This window comes from Barbatula barbatula (genome assembly GCF_947034865.1).
Source record: "Barbatula barbatula genome assembly, chromosome: 11".
Taxonomy (NCBI): Eukaryota; Metazoa; Chordata; class Actinopteri; order Cypriniformes; family Nemacheilidae; genus Barbatula; species Barbatula barbatula.
The window spans coordinates 2,893,868-2,921,763 of NC_136774.1; the positions used below are offsets into that span (position 1 = coordinate 2,893,868).

General features: G+C 41.7%; 1 protein-coding gene across 3 annotated transcripts; it reads right to left on the reverse strand.

The window, feature by feature from the left end:
- Window positions 1-825: 825 nt before the first annotated feature.
- On the reverse strand, window positions 826-26,983 carry LOC306900777 (interleukin-17 receptor E). Of its 3 annotated transcripts, none has more exons than XM_079468077.1 (17): window positions 26,701-26,983; window positions 11,914-11,935; window positions 11,146-11,223; window positions 10,964-11,055; window positions 10,219-10,302; window positions 10,031-10,139; window positions 9,786-9,928; window positions 7,788-7,856; window positions 7,629-7,695; window positions 7,332-7,507; window positions 7,150-7,197; window positions 7,010-7,055; window positions 6,776-6,930; window positions 4,495-4,563; window positions 4,315-4,360; window positions 4,120-4,227; window positions 826-1,987 (listed from the first exon to the last, which is right to left on the reverse strand). In XM_079468077.1, exons 1-17 carry the CDS (start codon window positions 26,797-26,799, stop codon window positions 1,080-1,082), a joined length of 2,319 nt encoding a protein of 772 aa, XP_079324203.1. In that variant the 5' UTR covers window positions 26,800-26,983; the 3' UTR covers window positions 826-1,079. The 3 variants fall into 3 exon arrangements, with proteins under 3 accessions (XP_079324203.1, XP_079324204.1, XP_079324205.1); XM_079468078.1 differs by having other exon boundaries at window positions 10,913-11,055; window positions 26,701-26,912; XM_079468079.1 differs by lacking the exons at window positions 10,964-11,055; window positions 11,146-11,223 and having other exon boundaries at window positions 26,701-26,932.
- Window positions 26,984-27,896: the final 913 nt, after the last annotated feature.

The following is a 27,896-nucleotide window of genomic DNA, read 5'->3' on the forward strand; positions in this document are numbered from 1 at the left end:
TAGCTAAAAATACTCCCAAATACATACACTATCATCATGTACACAGTCATGTAAAGTGCCTTTGAAAGTATTCACAACCCTTAGTGATTGATCTGTTTAGTTGCATAATGACCTGTAATACAAATTATTTTTTCATGGGTTTGCAACGTTTGATTTGCACAACATGCCTACTACTGTGAAAGCAAAATGTTATGAAGGCCAACATTTATTTGTCATTTGACAAGAAATTGTTCTTTTTGAGGAGTCTGCTACATGTTGTTTGAGAAACGAAACACGTTTTCTTGTTGTATTCTATCTGCTTTTCTCTTCCATAAAGTTGTGGCGTGTATTGCTTAAACACATACATCCATCTCCATTGTGGATATGTCAAGCTCTAGCTATCTTTGGTCTTTGGCCACAACTTCAGAACTAAAATGTAAAAAAAAATGTGTCTGCTTTACTTTAGACTAGCGTAGTTTATTAAAAATTTAGTAATGTTGAATTTTGCAAATGTTAACAACATGATCTCCCATTCATTAACTTTGGCATTACTCCAGGTTACTCTGGCATGTTTTCAGTTGTACAGTAAGGAGCACGGTTACAAATAGAAAAATAATATTCATTTCTCACACATAATTTATTTTAACAATTTAGACAACAATTATTTTTTTCGATCCATAATTTAATTTATATTAAAACAATTATGAAACATTTTAATAAAAATTGATTGTGGTTGTAATGGAATAAAACAAATACAAAGGGGGGATACATATATGTATGTCTGAGAAAGATATGAATGTCTGAGAAATAGATCAGTTCACATTTTGTCTTTCTTTTTTCATGACATCTTAAGTGGTTGTGTGGTAACATTCTCCAGGTGTCAAAACTTGCAGTCGATGCTGCTCTTTACAAAAAACTATATTTACATATACTGTTCTGATTTTGGAATTTATCATCGTCTTTGTCAATCACTGCTCCCCTTGAGGTGAGTGGGAACGGGTAATATTTACTACTGTATTCAGTATGCTGAGTAATTTGATGTTGCACATTGATGCTGTATATACTGCAGGTATGCATGGAACTCAGTGCATGGCTGTTTGTCAGTGTAATAGGTTTGCTCTTAGTAGCTCTGCTCCATTTTCTTTCTTCAAACACTCCTTTCTGGACAAAATTGATGACAAAACTTTCCTGTGATGCTTCTTTTGCTTAGTACTGCCCTTTATTTTCTGCGAGAACTTTGGAGGGTTTTTCGAGCTGCCTCTGTCTGACACAGGAAGATTTACAGCCAGTCTCAATGCAAGCTGACGTGACACAAGAAATGAAAGACCTTTTGAAAAAAGACGTGGCCAGCATCGAATGTTTCCTTTGCTTTTTTCAGTCCCATTCCTTGAGCTTCCCAGGTCATGTATTAAAGTGGACAGATCTCTAGGGAGACAGTACTTCTGAATACACCTGAGGAGTTTTGGGATGTGACTGCTGGTGTCAAGACTCTGGAAGCAAACAAATCCAAATCCCTCACCATGAAAATCACTGTGTATTCCTGTCCACAGACAGGAGAGGGCAGCATTGAAAACAGCAGCTGTAGTCGAAGATGAATTTCTTGGTTTTTCGATCAACTCTTCATCACAACACATCTTCTCCTTGTCTTCACACCCACCTTCAACATCACTATACATGCCAGTGTTACAAACTCTGGATGACCCTTTTTTTTCCAAGAGCAAATGGCTCTTTCTCCATCTTAGATAACTAAGTTGAGCATCAAGACTCCATGCGATCAGGATGACACCACCAGCCTTCTGCACAGCCTGACACTGGCCGTACAGCCACGGCTGGGGTCCCAGCTGAGCCAGAGAGGGCTGAGACCGACAATGCGACCAGTGTGCAAGCCTCACATCCATGAAGAGCTCATCTTGTAGGCCGGACGCTAAAGAACACACGGCAGTAATGTGGGCAGTATCATCAGACGAACACACAAGCAGTAGGGGTCTTCTTTCAGCACAGCGCCAAACTGCAAATTAAAAAAGAAAAACACTTTTTGTTCATTTATTTTCTTTAAAAAAACATTTTTCAGACAAAAAAAATCCCTGAATACTGTCCAGTGATGTATTATTGTTGTGTTGAGAATATTATGGTTATGAAGAGTGTATCTTTGTGGGGGTGACACAAATTTTTATTTGCATGATTTGAATCACAAATTCAAAATACCTATGTTTTTGATTGTTTAAATTGATTAAACCATGAAACCAAAAGGTGTTTTAATTGTGTAGCAAAAGATGATGTTCGTGAAGTGGGAAAATGCCAGTATGGGAAACGGAGGAAAGCCTGGCTTGTAAACCTGAATCTGCGATTGGAAGGAAGGAGACGAGCCGGATGACTTTCTAAAATGCTTAACGAGGTTTGACGTACCTTAACCATGACCACTGAACCCTACGTTTCTGTCAAGCTTCGTCATAAACACTGCTGTTAAAAGAACGAGTCCTTATTAAACGAAAATGCAATAGATCAGGCGTGACGACTTTCTTCCTCATATAAGTCCACTATAAGGAAACAGCTTAACATAGCATACCGAAACAACAACAAAAAACACATTTCTACAAGATTCAAATCAAATCAAACGTCAGCTGAAACTCATTTTCACTTGCATCACCGGCATCGTCTCGTTTCGTTTCGTCCCGCCTTTCTCTTTACATACCCCCATCGCCCCTCACAGGCCAGGGGTACCCCAAGACTGTGCTCTACTTCCAGGGCATGGACAGTCGAGACGTGAAAAAAGGAGACGGAAGCACAAGGAGCGACAGAGACGAGAGAGGAAAAATAAAAAATAAATCTGGTCCGATTCCCTGACACACTGTGGCTCCGTCCTCGGCCAGCCAACAGGCTCTTCCTCGCTGTGCCATGCGGTGGTACTGGACGCTCGGGGGACTGTTCGATCCCCCGGCCCCTGGCAGCCCTTTCGATCGCTCCTCCGGCTGAGGGCATTTGCTCCTCCCCCTTCATGGCGGACGGCAGCAGGCTCCAGCCCATTGCAAACGGCAGCGACTTCTACACTCCCTCTCGGACGACAGCCACCCCACCTTGACCGGCAGTGAACTGTATTACTATACTTTATGGTATAGCCATTTTGGGGCACTGGATCCAAAGAGCTAGTGCTACTTCCAGCCCTATTGCTCCTACCCCTGCTGCCTCCACCTCTAGCAACAGCTCTCCTATGGACACTACGACCACGTTCACCCCGCCACCCCCATCTACATTCGGCCAAGGGTAGAAATGATCACTTGTTTGTGTCTTTGTGGACACTTGCGCCTTGCACGGCGGTGTCATTGCACTGCAAAGATGTAACGGGAGATGCGTGATCATCGAATGGCCGATCGTCATTAACAAAAAGGCAAATATTCCCCTTCAAAGTCAGAATCGACGCATAACATTTGCAACACATCCTCACGGTACAATTTGTTATCGCCATTTTTCGATTTTCTCTCACAAATCTCACAATTTACTCAGATGCTCTGAACTGCTTCCGCATCACTGACATGACACCTCACTTGCTCTGCTATTTGCTTGAACACTTTGAATAGGAACATGAAGTCATTTTGGTCTAGAATCGAAGTACTACATGTCTGCCATCTAGTGGTAGGGAATACAAGTGAGATATTACACCATATTAGGGTCTACAGCCTATTTTATTAAGTATGACATCTTGTCCAACATTTAGCATTGTAAAGAAGTCAGAATGCATAACACACTGTTGCAACACCCCTTTAAAAACGGGGCTCTATCCAATCCCATTACAATGCTATAAAGAGCAAGGATATATGGTAACATAGACAGGACGGCATGAGGATGAGTAAACTATGAATTAACTTTATTTTTGGGGTGAACTAATACTTGAACAAAAAATTGTGAGGTTATTCACACTTGTTTCGCAGAAGCTTGACAGTGCCATCTTGTTAAAATAATGAATGATTGCAGCATAGCGTAACAAAAGCTGTTTTTAATATACTTAGAAACAAATGTGTTTGCAATGTAAGTTGCTTTGGACAAAAGCGTCTGCCAAATGCATAAATGTGAATGTAAATTGTAAATATGTGTTTGCATACTCAAATATGCTCTGGCCCAAATTAAAAATGTTTGCAGACTAACCTGATATTGTTCTTTTGACCAAACAGCACGTGATGCAGACCACTACCATCACTGCAGCCAGAAGAGACAATGCAGCACCAATGATGAGACCCCATCGCCTGTGTGTGTCTGTGAGAGTAATGCCTAACCATGAGTGTGTGTTTATGTTAATCTATCAGCAGATATGCTTTAATGATTCAAGATCATTTTACTTACAATCAGGGCAAATTATTCGTCTTCCCTTCAGATCTAATCGCCACACCTGCGGTGAGAACAGACAGACACATTCTGTTTTCAGAATGAAATACTAGCACACCACCCACCGCACGTAAACCGTTAACCGTTTAGATTGACATCACTATGTTGCACTGTCCTTCTGCAAACTGTGTATTTTACCTGCACACACAGTTCTGATGAAAGAAAAGAAAACGGCACGCTCAGTTCAGCCTCTGTGTGGCCCCCATCCTGAGAAGAGAATTGGTGAAGTACATTTACACAGAAATAAGGATGCAAATATGGAACAAAATCCCCAAATCATAATTAAGTTTGTTAAAACTGTATAATAATTAAAACTGTACAAATGAAAGCAATATCTTAAACCCTTTTCACAGTAAACTTTCAGAATAACCATTTTCTGTTACCCAATTGTGTTATGAAGAGTTGTCATTACTTAATCTACAGTCTCAAACATCCATCATTATTCTTACACTTTGATACATTAAGAGTGTGTTCAATTATGTAATGTTGTGTAAAGTAAAATGTTAAATACAATTATAATTTTGTTTCAATCTGCTAAATCGTAACAACATTTCTCCTCAATTCCAAATAAAAAAAAGTTTATTTACATTCATTTATTTTATTCAAACTGAAACGGGACAAACAAATCTGCAATGTTTGCAGATCTTAAATACTGCATTTTAGACACAATACTAATGTTTTACATGTATTTTAGGATCAGCTCAAAAAAGAAAATGTAATTGAATAAGGCTGCTTTTTCGCAACTGTTAAGTAGGCAATCTTGGTATTGTCTCAGTCTTTTACATTGCTGTTGGGTGACTTTGTCTTTCCTGAGGTTTTTTCAGTTGACATTAAACAGACACTGAACTGGAATTGCTTGAATGCATACAGAAATACTGCTCATCCTTTTTTTTCTGCAGCTCTATGTTGTTATAAATGTAAATGTAGAGTAATCTTGATCCCCAATTTGGGAGATTTAATCTCTGTCAAATTTTCAAGTACATATTACTTACAGTCGTATAACTGGAAATACCTGCCTGTGGCGGTTATGGTTGCTAAGTACAGTGACTTGCATTAAAAGACCTGGGGCCTCATTTATAAACGTTGCGTACGCACAAAAGAAGGCGTAGGCCGCTCTCTATGCAATAATTGGTAATAAAAAGCAAACTTGACGGGAAAATGTGCGTACGCACAAAAACGGGTGAAATGAGAAATGGCGACACCGTCGGCAAATGGAAGAAACATGTGAAAGTGTGTGAAACTGTAGACGGTTGTGTAAAAGAAATGGCAATACTGCCTCTCATAAATAACACGAAGACTTCACAAAGCAAGTCTTACAGTTAACAGCCTACACGAACACCCGTTTGATCAATCTGCAGTGTAAAACAAACAAAATCAAACGAAAATTACAGAAATGCAGAAATGCAAGTTAACACATATTTGAAAAAGAAAAGTGAAATATGTTCCTGCAAGAATCTTGGCATGTTATGCAATTCATCCTGATAAATAATATGGTAAACAGAACAAAATAATGTACAAAACTGAAATTCTTGTCAATGTGTCCGTCTGGCAGGGCAGATATAGATGCAATTAGATAGACTGATAGATAGATAATTAGGGAGATATATATAGATAGATGTATTAATTGTCCACTGTGGAAAGTTGTTTTCATAGTAAAAAAAATATTTTTATTTCTGCCACGGTCCGAGATTGTGAGGCTACAGCATTTACGGCGTCTACAACCTTTTGCCACTCAAGTGCCTTTTTAACCACTCAAATGCCCACACTGTGCCCTCCAAACAACATTTTTCTCCTCTTTTCCACCTTGCCAAAGATAACTTCTACTTCACATTGAGTGAAGTTACGTTTTTTTGATTCCCTCTCTGTGTTTGCCATGATTTCGCAATCGATGAATATTAACTTGTGGGCGTTTCACAGACTATTTATGGACAACTATGGGCGTGACATGAAGACGCAAAAGCTGCACTACATTTAGAATTGATTGTGATTTATAAAAGGAAAACTACGTAGGATGTGCGTGCGCACGGTTTTATAAATCCGAATATTTCTGTGCGTACGCACATACTATGTTTCATCCGTACGCCACTTCTGACGCAAATCCTACACAAAGTTTTATAAATGAGGCCCCTGGTGATTCACTGTATAAATACTTATTTATTTATTGTGTTTGTGCAACTTAAAAACACACACGCTGCATTTGGATCCAGCTCTTTCTTGTTCGCAATGTAACAGAATACTGGACCACAAATGGCTTCAGCAGTCAGTCTCGTCTGCATGCATCAGAGTAAGCGCCCATTCAAGAACCACATTCAGGATTTTTTGTACACTGCATATTTCTCAGATCTCCCAGATTTTGACCTTATTTACTTTTTTGCTATGGGTTAAATCAAACAGTCAGGATAGAATAGACATAACTAACCACTTGACATGAGAGGACATTTCCCTGAGGAACACACTTGTCTCTCTCTCTGGCGCACAGCTGAGCAGCAAAAGAAGCTGCAATATTGGATGTCAGATGTATTTCCAGATGCAGTGATTTAGGGACAGCTGTCACACTCCATGTGGAGCCATCCTCTGATAGAATAAGAACAAATATGTGAAAAAGACAGCAGTATTGCATTACTTTATGACACTCATGACTACTTCCTCTTACCTGACATGAAGGGACAGAAGACGCGATGACTGCCATTTAAGGAAAACTAGAATTTAAACAATCATATACACATGAAAATACAGCTGCATATGACAGAACACACGATTAAAAGACTACTGTTGTTTTCGGGTGTGTATTACCTTCACACACATCTGAGGGTGTTTATCTACAGTAGATACATTGTATTTCTGTTGATTAAAAAGACAAATATGGTTTCCAATAGCTACAGTATGCTTGAAATAGCACATTTACACCCAATAACTACTTCTGCAGCATATCAAAATAAGTTGTGATTTCATATATATTCAATATCATCACCCACCAGGTTTGTCCCATAGAGGGCAGCATTGGATTCAGGGACACAATGAGAGCCCTGCTCAAGGAGAAGCCAGCAAAGAGAAACAGTCAGATTTGACTGGTCAGAAGGGCAGACAGGTTCCCAGTACATAACAGACCCGAGGACCCTTGGTGACCCAGACAACAAGACGTCGCCTCCATCTGGAAGCATAACACTTTGCATGATTGCCTTTCCACAGTGAAGGATTTCAGGTATGAGGGACAACAAACATTTATGGTCAAACAGTAATTACATAGGCCTACATGAATACCAATTACTCACATGAAAGCAATGTCTCTTTTAGGGGACACTGAGTGTTTCTTTTGGTGTCGTGTCCTGTATACCACAACTAATAAAACAAAATAATGCATGTAGCATGTATATTCTTAGGATGTACGCAAGTTTGTAAATTAGTCATGCAGTGTTTGAAGAGATACACACCTGTACACAAAGACATGGGACCAGGTAGGGGAAGCTCAGATTAACAGTCTGATTTATCTGTGGGTCAATCTAAAACAAAAACACAATGCTGGATTTATAATGGATCACTTTTTTGAAGACATGATAAGACTAACCCTAGACACATCAAGTGATAACCCTGTAAATGTGCAGTACACCTGTCAAAATCGAAATAATATAATATAATGTAGGATCATTATTTCATATTATTATTACATTATTAATATTAACCATATTGTCTGATATACAATAGGTCTACATACAGGAATATTATAATCGTCTTGGAATATGATTTGAAGATGTGATGCTGTGCATTGGCAGAGAATTTATACGTGAATGAGGTTTAGTCGATTGAAGACTTCTGCAAAGTATACAGCTATGTATCCTCGCTCGTGATTCCTTCCACCGTGCCTTCACCAGACGAGGGCAAAGCGACGCCACAAAAGACCGCATTAGAACCAATTATCATTTAAAATCTTGTCCACACTAGATGTGGCAGGCCAATCCCATTAAAACAAGATGCGTTTCGCATGGGCGTCCATCCAAATTTGTTCGTCTGAGGTTGCCACGCAAGACTGGTCTCCACAAGAACACAAGTCTGTTCTTTGCATTCTTGGAATTGAGAAACGGCCACGGTGTCAGAAAGAGTCCCCACTCCTCCCCTCCTTCCTGTGCAATTAGAGATTTGAGGTGTCCTAAAAGATGGCTGAGCTTAATTAGTTTCCAGGTCATAGGATGGAGGACGAATAAGTGAGCAAACAAGGAAGCGTGTTAAGAAGCACCCAATGATTTTCACACTGTTTAGCCGAGTCCGAATTCATTTGTTTACTTATTCACTATTCACCTTACATAGCGAATAGTAAATAATCCACTATATTGGGAAGAAGTGAATAAAAATTAGTGTATACTGCCTGAGTTGTCATAACACTTAGTTTATATTACAGTTGTGCGGGTTTACAGATTGTGTTTAAATGGTAAAGTTCATTCTTACCTTATTTGTCATGTTTATAATCCTGAAGAAAATGCTCCTTGCCCTCAACAACGTCATATCCTCAAATCATTCAAAAACTCATAAATGTGATAAAAAAGCATTACATTTTTGTAAAAGTTCAGACAGTATATTTAATATTAATATAGGTAATATTATATTAAATAATATTTATGTATAACATTTTTACATTTAATGTAATGTACGTTTCTGAGCATGTACTTTATTTGAATGTAGTGGGGATTATGAACTCTACAAAAAGTATGTATTTCACTTTATTTGATATATTATTTTTTGTGTCATGTGTACAGTTAATCATAAACTGATAAAGCTTTGAAGTGACGCTAAAGAGAGCGAGGATATGCCATTTCACTTTATTTAATTCCTCCATGGTCGCATCTTTTCCTTGCGTCCTTCCCTCGCATCCTGAAGTATCTAAGATACGAGGAAATGAGGAAAGAAATGAGGATGGACTGGAAAATGGCAGGAGAGAGGAGATTAAATTTGTTCCTAAATTTGTTGTAGGTATTGTTTGGGTCATTATCCTTCGTTAATTACTTAAGAGTTAATTTTTATTTGGGTGTTTTGTTTAAAATAGATATTTTATAGATAGTTTTTGTTTTGCATTGTTAAATAAGAAAAGCTATAATTTGTCTACACAAGACGCTACGGGGCATGACACGACATGACAATAGAACCTCTTATAATTTCAAATATGTCCACACTGGATGCAAACCCATTAAGAACAAGGCATTTGTCGTGTCGTTTAGCGCCTCTCGCGTCTGGTGCAGACAGGGTGTTATGCGCAGCATTTGGGTTTCACATGTCCTTTATGTTCCTTTAATTTTTTTGCTGAATGAGAATAGGGTAAGTAAATGATCAAAGTTCTCTTTTTGTCAATGTCCCAAATATTAAATAATTATTTCTCTTTTTTCATTTAAAGTATACACAAATCCATACACAGAAAGTGTTATACACTGTATGAAACCCACCAGACCAAAATAGATGAATTCTTCACACTCGGTGTATGAATGCTTGTAACAAAGACTGATCTTCAGGACATTGTCTGCTTTTATCCTGACATTGAAATGTTTGGCAAGGTTGTCCACAGTAATCTCGGCCTTAGGCACTGGATCTTCAAAACAGGCACACAAAAACAGTTAAATAGTGAGTGCAGTGAAGCTTGGAGCTATAACAATATTAACTTTTCCTACAAGAGAAGGAAATTGAGAAATACCTGGGGTGATGTGCTCTGCGCTAGTGAGCATCTCATTTTTGAGGTAAACAGACACTTTGACCTGCTGGCCTGGCTGGGCCAGGAAACAGGAAACAAACCGTAGAATCCACTAAAGGGTAACAATTGCTACACTCAAAATGACAGAAGCCACAATACAACACAAATACAGTATCTAAGCATTTACTTACACACATCTGATCGGTTGTTGTATCACGTATCCAAATTTTTGTATTATGAGGTTGAAAAAACTGCTCACCATTTGTGCTGTTCCACTAACAAAGAAAATAGGATCACAGTGAAAGTAAACCTCAGTGACAAATCATTCATTTTCAATAAGGTGATTTGAGATAGCACATGCAAGCTTGTCAATGTGATGACACCTGGAAGGAGTCATTCTCCCAAAATAATTTAATAGTCTGCTCTGCCATCATTTACCTAATTGTATGACCAAACTTTGCATATTGTTCCCTTTACCTACAGATATGTACTGTAAAGGTACATTATTGTTACAATTTGTTAAGATGTAAAATCTGTTTAATTATGTGGTACATTTCGGCCGTAATCTGAAGTGTTACCCAATATTTTAACAATATATCAGCTAATCTAATCACTCTTAAATCAAATCATTGGTCATCTCACATATAGAGACCAAACAATTATGACGATGCATGAGCTTCATTGGTCATGTCTGGAATGGCATAAGGGTGTGTAAATTATGAAAAATGTTGGTTAAAAATTATTTTTTGATACTAACTAATGTATATACTAGGTTTTCACTGATTTTACCCAAACTGTATTAAATGAAGATTACTTAATACACAATTTAAAATGTATTTCTACAACATTTGCAAAACTACAAATAGTTCGAGTAGCTTTATATACCTTTTTGTTATTTTCCTTTAAAAACAAAAGGTGAGTGGGCTAAAGTCATACCAAAACAGTGTGGTTTTGTTTCCAGATGAGAAATGTGTAGGAGTCAGCAGTTTCAGAGGTACTAAACTCTATCTTCAGTGTTTTATTAGACACTACAACCATAGGAGAGAAAACAAAACTTAAAAACGAATTGTATTATTTATCCTATGGTTTTGCATGATTTATTAAAACCTTGTACATACACACAGGTTCTACACAAAGCCTCAGATGGACACACACATCCTGAGCAGTGAGGAGTCTCAAACGAGGCATGCATCGGTCTTTCCATGCAAACACACAAGAAACAAGCAAAGACAAAGTTCATGGAAGTTACATTTAAATACATGAAATACAACATATTCACACCAACACCTAGGGATACTATTTTTTAAAGAACGAATATGAGTACCGATATACCGATACTTATACCAATGCCTGTATAATGTACAATTATGTTAATAAACCAGTATCTTACTGGTACTTTTTCTGTAGTTTTTAGGTCTACTTAATTTAAGTACTATTTTTAATGATAAGTAGCACAATTTTACTAGCACATTTACTTGAGTTTACTAAAGTAAACAATATAAAATTAAAAGGGGGTGGTGTGGTAAAATATGAGTGTGTTATAGCTTGTTCAAGTTAACCGGACATGTTTTTGGACGGATCTGGAGCTGAAAGCAGTATACATATTTAAACAGTATCTGAATATTTCGTTAGCTTTTATGTTAAACATTAACTGTTTGCAAATTCAGTTTTTATGACTGGATTCCTCACTTCCGTCCGTCCGATACTGGTATCGGTGTTACCCCACTATCACCAGAAATGTCAAGAGGATTATTTTTGATTTAACATCGACTTTAAACACAAAAGCTTGTGTAATTTTCATAACCTGATGTCACAACCATTTTCTATCAGCTATTAAAAAAAGAGAAAACACATACATTTTTTAAATGATGTACTTCATTACTTACCAGCACCACAACAGCACTGCTCCTATAGACAGAGAAAGAGAGGTTTCTTATAATATTTATCATTTTTAAGTGTTTCTTTAGACAATGCAAATGGTATTATATAATGTATTATTTTTACAGCAAAACACATTATAAAATACATTATAAATTTAAGGTAATGCAGTAGTATTGAGCAGGTGTAATAAAGGATCAAGCACATAGCCATGTTTGCATGGACACATTTTCTTTTAATCTGAAAGAAATCATTTGGATTGAGGAAACCGAACATTTTGATTACATGAAAGCTAATAAAGTGATTGGATTGTTTTGTATGTATATTGCAGATGTGCAGAACTGTGTTTAACCGAACAGGTGTTTACATGTCTCATCAAACGGATTACAAAAGGTATAAACCACCGCTAACAAACCGAATAAAAATTTAAAATTTGATCTTTAAACCAATTACAATACAATGTTCCCTGTACAGATCAGGCCATTAAAATTGCACAAGAAAGAAAATGCAGCTTCCAGTCTACCGCCATGTGCCACGGTGTGTGCAGTCAGCCAAGCGGCACTGGCGCCATAATACTGTTAGGTGGCAGGCGTATCATATTCACTGTTTTCTGCAGCTGTAAAAAATAAGAGACACGGCTGCTGGCACCAGGATGGAAGTAAAGTTGTGTCGAACCGACAGATGGGGTTCGCACTTGAGAACCTATCATCTTCTGACTAGTTTTGAAAAGGTCAATGAAATAGGCCAATTAATTTTGCATGCCGGACTATAAAACGGAGACGGCGTGCTCATTCATTCACCTTTTGTGCTGAGGACCCTGAGAGCATCACACTACTGCTGCAGCGGAAGGCAAGTGTTGTGGCATGAAGGACACGTCGTCTTGTTCCCTCCATCAGGGAACAGAGGTTACATACGTAACAAAGACTTTCCCTTTCTGTCGGTCTCTCAACGTTGTGTCGAACCGACAGATGGGGTTCCTATTGAAAACACCACAGCACTGTTCCGCATCACAATCTCTAGCGAAGCGACGTAGACCGCCCTGGGTAAGTCAGACATGGACTCTATCGCGAAATTGTAACCTTCCAGTGGGCAGGCAGGGGGTCCCAGAGCTTTGGCAAAGATGAGTAGCCCCTGCCCTCGGCCACCGACGGAGGCCTTGTTTCTCTAATGGCGAGAAGCTGTCCGGCACCGCAGGGCCACTGGGTAAGCACCGTTCCCTCAATGGGTTTGTGCGCTTATGGAGACCAATTCCCACCATAGGGGGGAATACAGTGGAGACACCAACCAACATGTTCTCCCCAGTAGGGGAGAACTCATGGGAGGTATATGCGGACTGAATGCCGCATGGTGTATGTCCACCTGGAGGAGGTCATGGGTTGCTACGAGGGGAACCATCTCATGAGGATATCTCAGACGGAACCACCCTGTTAAGGGGTTACTACATCTGGACCACTAGGTCCAGTTAGAGCTATATGTAGATAACTCCGCTTGATACCCGGTCATAGGCGGCAGGGCTGCTCCGCTTAGCCCCCTGCCCTGAGTGCTTAGTGATGGATGGAATGCCTATTCTTCACCTGTGGGGAAAGAAGGGAGACAGTCAATAGCACACTAACCCACCTTAGAGGGGGGATGCCTCTTTTCGCAGGCGAGTGTGTTGTTACCATGGAAGATTCGAGCTGACACCAGTGCGGCTGTAAGAAAGACCCAGAGAGAGAGAATGCTCTTTTTGTGAGTATGTGGGCGGTCAGGTGTTGAGACGGGGGAGGGGCGGTCCCAGTCCGACCGGCCGGCGATGGAATGGCTGGGGTCGGGCCCGATGGTAAACTCGATCTCCCGGGTCCGCCTTGTCAGAAACACTTCGCGGCATCTGCTGACGAGACGGTGGTCGCTTCCTCAACGTCTTCTTCCGGGGGGCCGCCTGAGGAGGGGGCACCTTGGCCGGAGTCGATGTCGAAGAAGGCCGGGGCTGCTGGGAAGCAGACGCTCCACGCACCTCGACAGCTGGGTCACGGCGGAGAAGGATGTGCTTAATAGCCTCGGTCTTCTTTTGCACTGCCGAGAACTGCTGTGAGTCCTCAACAGTGTGGCCAAACAGCCCCCCCTGCGAGATGGGGACGTCAAGAAGGCTAACCTTCTCGACGTCCCGCATCTGTGCAATGGTTAGCCAGAGATGCCTCTTGTGGACAACTAGTATGAACATTGTCCGGCCCAAAGGTCACCCGGAGGGCGAGGGCGGTGGCAGTGCGGAGCTCCTGCATAATCTTTGGGTCGGTCTTACCCTTGTGGAGCTCTTTCAACGCCTTAGCCTGATGGACCTGCAGGATGGCCATGGTGTGGAGAGCAGAGGCAGCTTAGCCCACGGCGTTGTAGGCTTTCGACACCAGCAATGCCGAAACCCTACACGGCTTGGACGGGAATCTAGGTCGAGTCCTCCAGGTCTTGCTGAGCTCCTCATGGACCCTGGGAAAAAATTGCGCAGGGGCTGGGCGCAGTCGCGCTCAGACCCGATGTGCCAATTATCCAGCCGCGCGCTAGGGGTACGATGCTCGAGCACAAGAGAGCATGGCTGACATCTTGACATCTGTCTATACCTGAGCTTGGTCTCCCATAGGAGGGGGCTCCAAGGAATCATCAGGGTCGGATGCCAATAGGTCGCCCTTCGATGCTGCAATAGACATCTCATCTTCGTCACGCATCGTGTCCGATTGCGTGGCTGAGGAGCAAGACGGTTTAGCACCGCCTCCTTGGGAACGAGCAGACGAGCGAGACGGGGCGTGAATGGTCCGCGAGCCGCCGGCTGACGGATTTACTCTCACTGTAATCCCCATGTCACCCAAGCTGCTCGCTGCCGCTGACGGCAGGGACGTAGCCACTGTGGTCACAGAGTGGGAAGCAGACGATGTGGTGTGCCTCCACAAAGGCTGCCTCATCGTGTCCGTCCCCCTCCTCGATGAGGGAATTGCAACCAAGAGAGCAGCGGGACATGCCACGCTGAGGAAATTAGCTCTTTTAGAAATAAGCTCCTCTGGAACTGCCGAGACGCCGAGGGAAGGTCGCTGGAAGGGACACTCCGCTGCACCACGTCGAAATTTCAGCAATATATATGCAGTCATCAGATCCACTAGGCTCCGAAGAACAAAAGGTGAATGAATGAGCAAATTTAATTAGCCAATTTCATTGGCCTTTTCAAAACTAGTCAGAAGATGATCTGTCGGTTCGACACAACGTCGAGAGACTGACAGAAAGGGAACAGGCATTTATCACCTAACATGTTAAATTTACATTAGACAGTTAAAGGAGTATTGTATGAGAATGCCAGGCTCAGCTCCATGCTTATTTACACGACACTGAACAGTTAAACTAATTAATCTTGATTGACAACATGTTATTTAAAAGCTACGGCTCAAATACTGGACCTATTTTGTACTAAAAAATATTTAGAAAGTTTATAACTTAATTGAACTGTAATGGGGCCAGTTAATGCAGTACAGTATATAGGCCTACTGTGTGTGGTTAACGCAACGGCTTCCTCTGCCAGTTGGCATTTGTTGTAAGAATAAATGCATTTACTTAGAATAAAGTATATTATTCTATTCATATTTTATCTATAAGATGCATTAGAAAGCGCATGTGAGCAAAATGTTTTTTCAGGTATTTTAATTTATTTGTTATTTTTATATAATCAATATGAGGAGAATAAATATAAAACTCAAAAAGCAATATCAGTGTTTATTAGGCTTATTTCGTCTAGATATACCTAGAATATCTAAATCCACAAAAGGGGGTCAAGCTTTCAGTTAAGCTGTGAAAAGTTGATGTGGGGGTGTTTTCGAGTCACCCCAAAAACTCTTCAACCTATTACCATAAACATATCCTTCGCTACAACTCTTTAAACAGAAGCTACATTTAAACCCATTTAAATGTGTTTTCTGGAGGTGGTTTTGCTCTTACGACGTAGACGGAGCTTCACTTCACTGCGGCTGAATTGGTTTGTTGTATCACTTCACTTGCACTTTCTTTAATATTAGTGTATTTTATTCGTAGCATACATTGTTACTTATCACTGTCGTTGCTAACTTATCCTGATATCTCAATAACCATTTCCTGGATATTTATTTGAAGATCTTAAACCAAAAAACTCAGATATATCATATCGCCTTCTAGTTGTCTTGTGTTTAACGGTTTCTCTCTTAAGTGTATATACTAAGATTCACCGAGCAAGCTTGGTAAGTTGGAATTACTCTTCAAACCCGATGATTTATGGCTTCTTCTCTTATTATTGTTACTTGCACCTCATGTCAAATGTTTAGCTTAGCCTTCTCTGTCAGCAACGAGGGCTTTACATGCGATAAATGCAGTGAAATTGCTAGGTTGACAGAGAATTAGAGTCTCGCATCCATTTACATTTTTACATTTACATTTAGCAGACGCTTTTATCCAAAGCGACTTACAGATGAGGAAACATTGAAAGCAATTATAACAACATAGGCAACAAAATACATAAGTGCATCAAACTAGTCCATTAAAGCCTAGCACAGTATAAAAAGCTAAAAATAGAGAGGTTAGTATTTTTTTTTTTTTTAAAGAAGGAAAGGGAAGAGAATTAGGAAAAATCAATCAGCGACGTGTTGACGGAAGAGATGCGTTTTTAGGCGTTTTTTTAAGATGGCAACCGAGTCTGCTGATCTTGTAGCAGCTGGTAGATCATTCCACCAATGTGGAACAGATCCAGAGAAGGTACGGGAGAGTGACTTTTTTCCTTTTTGGGATGGTACCACTAGTCGTTGTTCCTTTGCAGACCGCAGTGATCTGGCAGGAACATAGATCTGCATTAGCGAGTGGAGATACGATGGTGCAAATCAGGTGTTGGTCTTGTAGGCCAGGAGCAAAGCTTTGAACTTTATGCGGGCGGCAACAGGGAGCCAGTGTAACCTGATGAAGAGCGGAGTTACATGCGCTCTCTTCGGTTCATTGAAGACCACTCTTGCCGCCGCATTCTAGATCATCTGGAGAGGTTTGATTGTGCTAGCAGGAAGTCCAGCCAGAAGCGCATTGCAATAATCCAGTTTGGACAGGACAAGAGCCTGGACTAGGACTTGCGTAGAGTGCTCCGATAGGAAAGGTCTAATTTTCCTAATGTTGTAGAGGATGAATCTACAGGACCGGGTGGTGCTGGCAACATGACTTGTGAGGTTAAGCCGATCATCGATTACCACCCCCAGGTTTCTGGCTGTGCTGGACGGTGTAATCGTTGATGAGCCTAGTTGAATGGCAAGGTGGTGAATCTTTGGGTTGGCCGGGATCACAAGCAGTTCCGTTTTTGCAAGGTTTAGCTGCAGGTGATGATCCTTCATCCAAAGCGAGATGTAACTCAGGCATGCCGCGATGCGAGCAGCGACCGTCGGATCGTCCGGTTGAAATGACAAGTAGAGTTGTGTGTCGTCGGCATAGCAGTGATAGGAGAAGCCATACTTCTGAATGACCGAGCCGAGGGATGTCATGTAAATGGAGAAGAGTAGCGGTCCAAGCACTGAGCCCTGTGGCACCCCCGTGTTGAGCTGTTGGGACGCGGAGACCTCATCTCTCCAGGATACTCTGAATGACCTACCCGAGAGGTAGGACTCAAACCATTGCAACGCCATGCCAGAGACACCCGTAGCACTGAGAGAAGCCAGGAGGATGTGATGATTGACAGTGTCAAAGGCAGCAGACAGATCCAGTAGGATGAGCACAGATGACATGGATGATGCTTTTGCCAGTCTCAGGGCTTCGATGACTGAGAGCAGTGCAGTCTCTGTGGAATGACCGGTCTTGAAACCAGACTGATTGCTGTCCAGGAGGTTTTTTTGCATGAGAAAGGAGGAGAGCTGATTGAACACAACTCGCTCCAGGGCTTTGGTGATGAAGGGAAGAAGGGAGACAGGCCTGTAGTTTTCTAGCAGTGTAGGGTCCAGGGTGGGTTTCTTTAGGAGCGGTGTGATGCGGGCCTCTTTGAACGCCGTGGGAAATGTCCCAGTGGTGAGCGAAGAGTTGATGATGTGGGTCAGAGCAGGCACAACCGTTGGAGAGATGGCCTGGAGGAGATGGGTGGGGATGGGATCCAGTGGGCAGGTGGTAGGGTGGTTGGAGCCAATGACCTTTGAGACATCAGCTTCAGACAGAGTAGAAAAGGCGGGGAGCACACACGTGTCAGGGATGTGGGCGGGTTCGACAGATGGTGGCGTAGAGAACTGGCTGCTGATGGCAGTAGTTTTCTTTACGAAGAACGATGCAAAATCTGCAGCTGTTAACTCTGATGAAGGTGCGGGAGCAGGCGGACAGAGGAGAGCAGAGAAGGTTTTGAAGAGCGTTCGAGAGTCCGGAGAGTTGCAGATCCTCGAGTGGTAGTAATCTGTTTAACTAACTAAACATGAACAAAATACAGATAATCAACTTTTATGACTCGGATTGCTAAATATTAGATCTCTCTCTAATAAAGCACTTTTTGTTAACGATATGATAACCGATCATAAAATAGACATGCTCTATCCGACAGAGACATGGCTTATGCCAGATGATTATATTACTTTAAATTAGTCTGTCCCCCAAGATTATTATTAAAAACATGAGCCTAAAAGGCAGAGAGGGAGGTGTTGCTGCACTTTACCGTAACTCTTTTAGCATTCCCCAAAAGTCTAATCCTAAATACAATTCTTTTGAAGTCATGGTATTTCATGTATCAACACCTAATACCAAGGATAAAACATCTTTAAAATTTATTCTGGCTATTGTAGGCAGTGCATAAAATGGGGCTTATGGCTTTAATATATATTCCGAAGGTTTAGGACTGTCGAGCTTGTGCAGAGGCTGCAGCTTTTACCAGAGGTGAACTGGAATCCCCTGGTTAGGCCTGGTTTCCCTCTGAGGTTTTTATCTCCTCCAATGGAGTTTTGGGTTCCTCGCCACCATTGCCTGGCCGGGGGGGCTGCCAGAATTTTATAGTTTTATTTAATTAACACTACTTTGTAACAATGAAAATTGTAAAAAGCGCTGTATATATAAAGCTGACTTGACGACCTGGGATGAGATACAAGGACAGAGGACCCAGACAACGGCTAAGGGGTAAACCCCTTACCACTTCTGCGTCTGGCTCCTCCTTCCTTGTCTCTCACCCTGGGTCGTGACACCCCTGCATTTCAGGCATTTTGCCTAAACATTTATTTTGCACATTGGGAATGATTCTGGCTTATTTCGTTTAGTTTAATTTCTTATTTTTATTTATTATAAAAGGTATTTTCTGTTATGAACTAATTCTGTAAATTAATGTGTGACTGTTTTGTGATAAATCAATGATGCCCGGCACTTTGCGCTGTACATTTAACCACCTATATTACTCCTCATTTATCAATACTTTTGAGCCTTTCCTAATCTCTTTTGGAATTAATATATTTACTTTTAATATTTAATAATATGCTCATTTAATGACAAAACAGATGGTCCCAAACATAACTCTGCCACGCTTGTGTCACGGCTCACGTGCCGGCTTCACAAATGCGGATGACCAAGGTTTACAAAATAGGTAGCTTTTAAAAATTAAACAGACTGGTACACGTAACGCAATACATTCACAAGACAATCAATAACCGACAAGGGAATAACGGAAACACAGAGTATAAATAGTCTTTGGTGATGAAACTGATGGCTGGCAGGTGCGGGAAACAACATGATGACAAATGACGAACAGGTGCGGGATTGCGGTAAATAAAGTCCATAGGGAAAACAAGCAGGGAAACAGACGGGAGTGTTACAGTACACAGGGGGGGTGGGCAGCTGAGAGACTCGTGCGGGACATACAAGCCAAGACGGGACAGGGAGTCTCTCAGCTGGCTTCCCCTGGTTTGGGGTCAGGAGGCTTGGGCTCGGGCTGTGGGTCCGGAGGCTTGGGCTCGGGCTGTGGGGCCGGAGGCTTGGGCTCGGGCTGTGGGATATTCGGGGCCCTGGGAAGACTGGTGGGTGCCAGGCTCCCCAGATAGGCAATGTGCACCCCCCAAAAAAATATTTGGGTTGGCCCCTGGGGTTCCTTGGGCTCTGGAGGCACTGGAGAGAGCTTTGGGACGGGTACGGTGGCCTGGTGAGGCTCGGCATCCGGCACAGAGGCCTGGTGAGGCTCGGGATCCGGCACAGAGGCCTGGTGAGGCTCGGGATCCGGCACAGAGGCCTGGTGAGGCTCGGGATCCGGCACAGAGGCCTGGTGAGGCTCGGGATCCGGCACAGAGGCCTGGTGAGGCTCGGGATCCGGCACAGAGGCCTGGTGAGGCTCGGGATCAGGCACAGAGGCCTGGTGAGGCTCGGGATCAGGCACAGAGGCCTGGTGAGGCTCGGGATCCGGCACAGAGGCCTGGTGAGGCTCGGGATCCGGCACAGAGGCCTGGTGAGGCTCGGGATCCGGCACAGAGGCCTGGTGAGGCTCGGGATCCGGCACAGAGGCCTGGTGAGGCTCGGGATCCGGCACAGAGGCCTGGTGAGGCTCGGGATCCGGCACAGAGGCCTGGTGAGGCTCGGGATCCGGCACAGAGGCCTGGTGAGGCTCGGGATCAGGCACAGAGGCGTGGTGAGGCTCAGGATCAGGCACAGAGGCCTGGTGAGGCTCGGGATCAGGCACAGAGGCCTGGTGAGGCTCGGGATCCGGCACAGAGGCCTGGTGAGGCTCGGGATCCGGCACAGAGGCCTGGTGAGGCTCGGGATCCGGCACAGAGGCCTGGTGAGGCTCGGGATCCGGCACAGATGCCTGGTGAGGCTCGGGATCAGGCACAGAGGCCTGGTGAGGCTCGGGATCCGGCACAGAGGCCTGGTGAGGCTTGGGATCCGGCACAGAGGCCTGGTGAGGCTCGGGATCCGGCACAGAGGCCTGGTGAGGCTCGGGATCCGGCACAGAGGCCTGGTGAGGCTCGGGATCCGGCACAGAGGCCTGGTGAGGCTCGGGATCAGGCACAGAGGCCTGGTGAGGCTCGGGATCCGGCACAGAGGCCTGGTGAGGCTCGGGATCCGGCACAGAGGCCTGGTGAGGCTCGGGATCCGGTACAGGGTTCTGGGGAGACTCGGGAGTGCATCGGGGCACAGGCACGGGAGTGCATCGGGGCGCAGACTCCCGGAGTGCATCTGGTGCGATCAGGACCAGTAGCTGTGCCCGGGAAGGCCAGAGATTTAGTCCCTCTTGGCCTTCCATATTCCGTTGCAACACACGGTTAAGTGTGGGATCGTCCCAACCCACCCGGTAACACACCCCAAAGAATTCCTCCATGTACCTCTCCAGTGGCCTTCCGTCTTGAAGACCCACCAGCTCGTCCACTGGAGAGATGTTGATGTAATCCATTTTTGTGCCCTGATCAATTATTTCAATCACTCGTCCCACTCTAGTTCACTCTGGTTGAGATGTTTGAAATAATGCTGGTGCTGGTAACCAATGCGTGAAATTAACCATTATGCCTTGCGTGTGTGAGTGTAGGGAAGATGCTTTAGACTTTCAGTTCCTAGCTCGATCTCATTTTTAGGCATTGCGAAGTTAATAGCCTAGTCATTCAACTAGGCTCATCAACGATTACACCGTCCAGCACAGCCAGAAACCTGGGAGTGGTAATCGATGATCAGCTTAACTTCACAAGTCATGTTGCAAGCACCACCCGGTCCTGTGGATTCATCCTCTACAACATTAGGAAAATTAGACCTTTCCTATCGGAGCACTCTACGCAAGTCCTAGTCCAGGCTCTTGTCCTGTCCAAACTGGATTATTGCAATGCGCTTCTGGCTGGACTTCCTGCTAGCACAATCAAACCTCTCCAGATGATCCAGAATGCGGCGGCAAGAGTGGTCTTCAATGAACCGAAGAGAGCGCATGTAACTCCGGTCTTCATCCGGTTACACTGGCTCCCTGTTGCCGCCCGCATAAAGTTCAAAGCTATGCTCCTGGCCTACAAGACCAACACCGGATCTGCACCATCGTATCTCCACTCGCTAATGCAGATCTATGTTCCTGCCAGATCACTGCGGTCTGCAAAGGAACAACGACTAGTGGTACCATCCCAAAAAGGAAAAAAGTCACTCTCCCGTACCTTCTCTGAATCTGGAATGATCTACCAGCTGCTACAAGATCAGCAGACTCCGTTGCCATCTTCAAAAAACGCATAAAAACGCATCTCTTCCGTCAACACGTCGCTGATTGATTTTTCCTAATTCTCTTCCCTTTCCTTCTTTATAAAAAAAAAAACCTTACTAACCTCACTATTCTTAGCTTTTTATACTGTGCTAGGCTTTAATGGACTAGTTTGATGCACTTATGTATTTTGTGGCCTATGTTGTTATAATTGCTTCCAATGTTTCCTCATCTGTAAGTCGCTTTGGAAAAAAGCGTCTGCTAAATGACTAAATGTAAATGTAAATGTTTATAGTCCTTTTGTGCCATTTTAAACCGCATGATGCCAATGGATAATATCTACATTATTTTGCTGTTGCCGCGGACAGGAAGAAGTTTTTAACAAACCTTTTGGTTAAGAGTTTAAAAACAAGTTCATGTTCTGCACCATATAAAGTTGGAGAGCGACATCTACTTGGGATGATGACATGAAACTCTGGCCAGTAGTCACATATGTTGATATTTCTTGTTTTTAAAATGAGCTTTAAAATGAAAGAACCGAAGCATACAGTTATGCAGTGTTAACATTTGATGATTTCTTAGCCGCAGCCATCAACAGTTCACATTTCCAAAAGCAGAGTAAATAAAGCCGATCACATCACATGGGTTGTTAAAAAATTACACAGTATTGGAGACAGCTGGATGCTTCAGTTTAGCGTTCTTCATGGGTCCACATACAGTACATACGATAACCTGAGGTCTGACCCGAGCGAGTTTGGGTCTAAAAGATTCAGGGGTGCCTCGGACACAGGTCAGGGATAATATTAGTGACTTCGGGTCTCGGGTAATTTAAAATAAATATGTATTTGCTGAATAGACCCGAGAAGACTGGAACTGTCCCGTACATAAACAGTGTGTCAGTAGTAACAGTGTGTCAGTAGTTAACAGTAGTTAACAACCCACTTCTTACGCGATCGTGTGGCTGGATGGTATGTAATTTACGTTGGGCAGGAGTTGTCAACCAATTTTGGATGTACACTATCGCAAATAATTTGGAAAAGTTTGTCAATTCAATAATTCAATGTGAACTTATAAAACTGATACATTATATAGCTTTATACACCATAACAGGTAAAATCAAGTGGATTTTATTGTCATTTCAACCATATTAATAGCAACCTTTTGAAACAACCTGGGCTCCATAACACCTCAGCAGTGTCACATGAGGACATTATTATTTTTTTGCTGAAAAGATGTCTCTGTTATAGGTATATAGTCTTTATTTATGGTATTTTACTTTATTAAAGGGGCAACAGGTTGAAGTCGAGGAGCTGCCCCTCACATTGAAACACATGTACCAGGCAGAATACATTGTGAGGAAAAGTCCTGGGCTTTTGACTGGCAAGGTGCAAGAACCGCCATACATGTTGTTGGATCATGATGACCAGATGAATGCGTGGAGACACCTCAGCAGTGTCACATGAGGACATTATTATTTTTTTGCTGAAAAGATGTCTCTGTTATAGGTATATAGTCTTTATTTATGGTATTTTACTTTATTAAAGGGGCAACAGGTTGAAGTCGAGGAGCTGCCCCTCACATTGAAACACATGTACCAGGCAGAATACATTGTGAGGAAAAGTCCTGGGCTTTTGACTGGCAAGGTGCAAGAACCGCCATACATGTTGTTGGATCATGATGACCAGATGAATGCGTGGAGACACCTCAGCAGTGTCACATGAGGACATTATTATTTTTTTGCTGAAAAGATGTCTCTGTTATAGGTATATAGTCTTTATTTATGGTATTTTACTTTATTAAAGGGGCAACAGGTTGAAGTCGAGGAGCTGCCCCTCACATTGAAACACATGTACCAGGCAGAATACATTGTGAGGAAAAGTCCTGGGCTTTTGACTGGCAAGGTGCAAGAACCGCCATACATGTTGTTGGATCATGATGACCAGATGAATGCGTGGAGGGTGCTGATTTAGTCGATGGAGTGGGATGCCAAGGAGCCTTTCACTTTCATTTTTAAAAATAGCCAAAACATGGAAACGTTCATTACAATTTGCAGAGTTTCCCTCAACCTGAGAGTAAATGCTGGACGTGGGGTGCACAGTCACCCATAGACAGTGTCGGGTGGTGTGTGTGTGTGTACGTGCGCTTGTGCGTGCTTGGGTGTGCGGGTGTCCATTTGTAGGGGGAGTGGGTACAATTTGTTATATTTTTTTACTGTTAAATAAAATACAATACTCAATTTACTTCGCTGCTGTCCACCTGTTCTCATTTCACTATGCGTTCTGTCAAGTCAGTTTGAAATACTGTAATGTTTCTCCTGACTTTGTAGTTTGTAGTTCTTTCTTCATGGAAGTTAATATAGTCTAGATACGCCTTATGTGTTATGTTCTTTATTGGCTTCTGTAAACGCCATTGATGTGATTATTTGACAAATTTAGATTAAATGGATTGATACATTACCCTATGTGGACCCATACTAATAAATTACTACATTTAAAGTTAACTAGTATTATCAGATTTTCATAAAAAAACAACACAAACCGTCTTTGACAATACTACTGACCTCAGATCAAAACACGGTAAGGTATATATAGACATGCCATACAGCAATGAATCGCAAAATGGAGTTTGGAGGAAACTGAAGATTTCAGTCAATAAAAATACTTTATTCCACATGTAACCAAAAACATCTATGTTCATTTAACAACTCTATTATTTTGGATTGGCAACCACCTAAACACATCGTAATGTTAACGTAAGCAACATTTAAAAACATAAAAACAGACTCGCCGTGAACGGTTAAACTATGTAACGTTAGCCTACAAAAAAAAAAATATGCTGCCAGTTGTGCCGCCTGGCCGTCAAATGTTCATCACCTGCGTGCGTGGTACAAATGGTGTAGGAAAACCATGACGTTTTCTAATACGTAATTACACGCATGCTCAGAACGGATCGTGCAGGTGGAACGGATTGTGACTTGTCAGCACTTCATGAACAGCTTTAGAGCATAAACTCGAACGTTCATGTAATAGTATTTACGGATAGCTAAAGGTAATGTAACGAAGACAAAACTTTTTAACCACGCACAAAATACAATTATAGGGTTTTATAGCTGTGGGATTTATCAGGAAATTGGATTAAGTTGTGTCTTTATAATGTTTTGTGCCTTTATCCTGGTTTTCTGTTCCATTTGCCAGAGCAAAACAAGAGGAGCAACGATTTCTGACCTAACATATACCCCGACTGAAATTGATCTAAAATCGAATTCTTCTTCCCCAACAACTTCAGGTTTTACATGCACAACTTTGCAATATGCAGGCAAAATAAGTTATCCTTGTTCAATAATATATTTGAATATAAAGAAAAAAGAGTATTCATGAAAGTTGGACATAACTTTTTGTCACTACATTTTTGAGGACACTAAAAATAAACTGAATGTCTTCTCTAACAGTAGTCCATTGTATAAATGCAATAAAAATAAACTGAATGTCTTCTCTAAGAGTAGTCCATTGTATATATGCAATAATAAAATGTATAATTTTTTTATACCAAATAGCATGTTCGAATAAGTTTAACTGCGTCTTGCCTTAAAACAAAAAGGATACTTGCGGAAGGTCAGTATTTGTTAACAAAGAGCTAATAAAATATTACACATCCTATAATTTACTCATAAGGCAAGTAGTCGTATAATGTACACTTACAGTCTGTCAATTATCACAACATAAAACCCTTCAGTGTGATACCATGTCAGGGTTTATTCTCCGATAAAAACTAGTGAACATTATTATATAAAACAGCAAAATCTAAAACAACTGACTCTGCTAAATAAAGCCAGTTAATACACTGAAAATCAACATAGGAATAAATATTGATAATTAACCTGAAACTATAGTTGGAGCCATAGGCTAGATCACAGAACACCTCTTAAAAGGTGTGCAAGAAATATACAAATACTAATCTGAGGGTTAAGATTCAGATGTTTATGTTATGTAAAACTTTTTGTTGTGGGATGGAATGTGGTTGGTACCAATAACCTGGGTAAAACATTCTCTTGGTTTTATACGTCAAAACCCCAAAAAACAGGAAATCTGTCAAACGTGTAAAGATTCAAAGCATTAAAATAAATGAGGGGAAATTTTAAAAAGACAAAAACCTCCCCCTTCACTTTCCTCTCAGTTACACTTTTCTTCCTGCACTTCTTACTCATCTCTTTATTTGATTAATTCCAGTGTAGTTGGGACTTCAGTGTAGATATACATAAGAAGATATGTATAGGTCAACAATAGGATATTGATGTATATCTATAAATTAGGCTATATGATATAAACAAATAGGTATAGGTATATATGTTAAGTATAAGTCAAGTATAATATATTCTATATGTATTGGTGCAAATACATTAAAGGAATTTAAGACACTAAGCTATGTTGTTAAAAAACAAAACGGCGTTATAAAGTTGAAATAAATGGAGAGTTTGGCAAGAAAAACTTGTGTAGCAGCGCTAAGTTCTGCTAATGATTCATACCTATGTGTTCAGGGAGTGAAATGTACATGCAAGCACATCCAGCTTTACCACATTGTTATCTAGCACTTTAAACAGATACTGAAAGATCGAATGTGACCATTTATTACCTGAGTAGACCTACCTGTGTGGAAAAATCAAGCTTACCTTTCTGGCTTTGAGACTGTCCCATCGGGTGATCTTTACGCATAACGACACATTGAACACCACAAACACTACATAAACGATACATGGCAATCTATACATGGTCGCAGAATAAAAACAAAGCAACGTTTAGCGATTCATTTTAGGCCTAGAGTGAAGTAAGGCCAAAGCGAAACAGACGCATACAAGTTGACTAAACTTCATTCCAGTTGCTCGCGCTCAAGCTGGGGCGGATGGGTTTTATTCAATGACGCACGAGCTCGGCTTCTCACCGTATTTCCGGGGCTGACGGAACTGTACGCAAGAGTAACTTAAAAGGCAAGATTAAACCGCGAGCAATACCTGTGACTATTTGTCTGTAAAACATTTTTACATTTTAAAAGTATGAGAATAAACGTAAACACATGGTTTTGCCAAAAGGAATCAATGCGCAAAAAAACATGGTTCGTTTTCATAAGGGACAGGAGTGGTCCAAAAACCCATTTGTGTGTGGAACTTATTTTCCTGATTGAAGCTGTCACTGTAAAATATAAAAATGCAGCCCCTCTTTCTATTCTTATTTTCACATATTTATTAATGTTCTGATGTTCCTCCGTCTTATGGCTGTAAAAACAAAATATATAAATAGCCTACTTTTTAGATGGTAAGTGTTTGGGACATGTTCTTCCTCCTAGTCATGGAGGAATGGGAGATTGTTTTTGTTAGCACCTCTAAGGGATGAGTTCTAACAATGGTATAGGCTTAAGACAATGAACCAAAAAAGGTTTGGGTTTCCATCCTGACTGATATTCTGGAAATGTCTGTGTCTACAATCTGGTGTGAAGGAAAATCTTTCATGTTTGTGTTAATGACTCTTTTAAAAATGAAACATGCCCCACATTTGGTTTAAAAAAAACAGTAAATATCTTCATCTTCAATTTGTTTAGTTCTACACTGTTTTATATAATGAATGTTTAGTTTTGGATGATATCTCAAGATATACAACAACAAAAGTCGTAAAACACAACTGTCTTCAAGACTGAAAAGCCATAAAAAACAACCTAATTTGATTTACTGGTTGACATGACTTGCCTGGGAGAGAGGGGGCAAATCACACTTTGCAGATCTCCAAAGTCTCAATCACTCATTTGCCAGATAAAAGTCATAAAACAAAGAAAAATCACTCTTAGAATATACATCACATAAACATTTACTTTATC

What these genes read in the sequence shown, in the direction of transcription:
- LOC306900777 (XM_079468077.1), bottom strand. Translation starts at nt 26,799, where the DNA reads ATGTATAGATTGCCATGTATCGTTTATGTAGTGTTTGTGGTGTTCAAT. An exon ending in GCAGTGCTGTTGTGGTGCTG is followed by an intron (nt 11,224 to 11,913) that starts GTAAGTAATGAA and finishes TTGCATGGAAAG; the next exon opens with ACCGATGCATGCCTCGTTTG. An exon ending in AAAAGAGACATTGCTTTCAT is followed by an intron (nt 7,508 to 7,628) that starts GTGAGTAATTGG and finishes TTATGCTTCCAG; the next exon opens with ATGGAGGCGACGTCTTGTTG.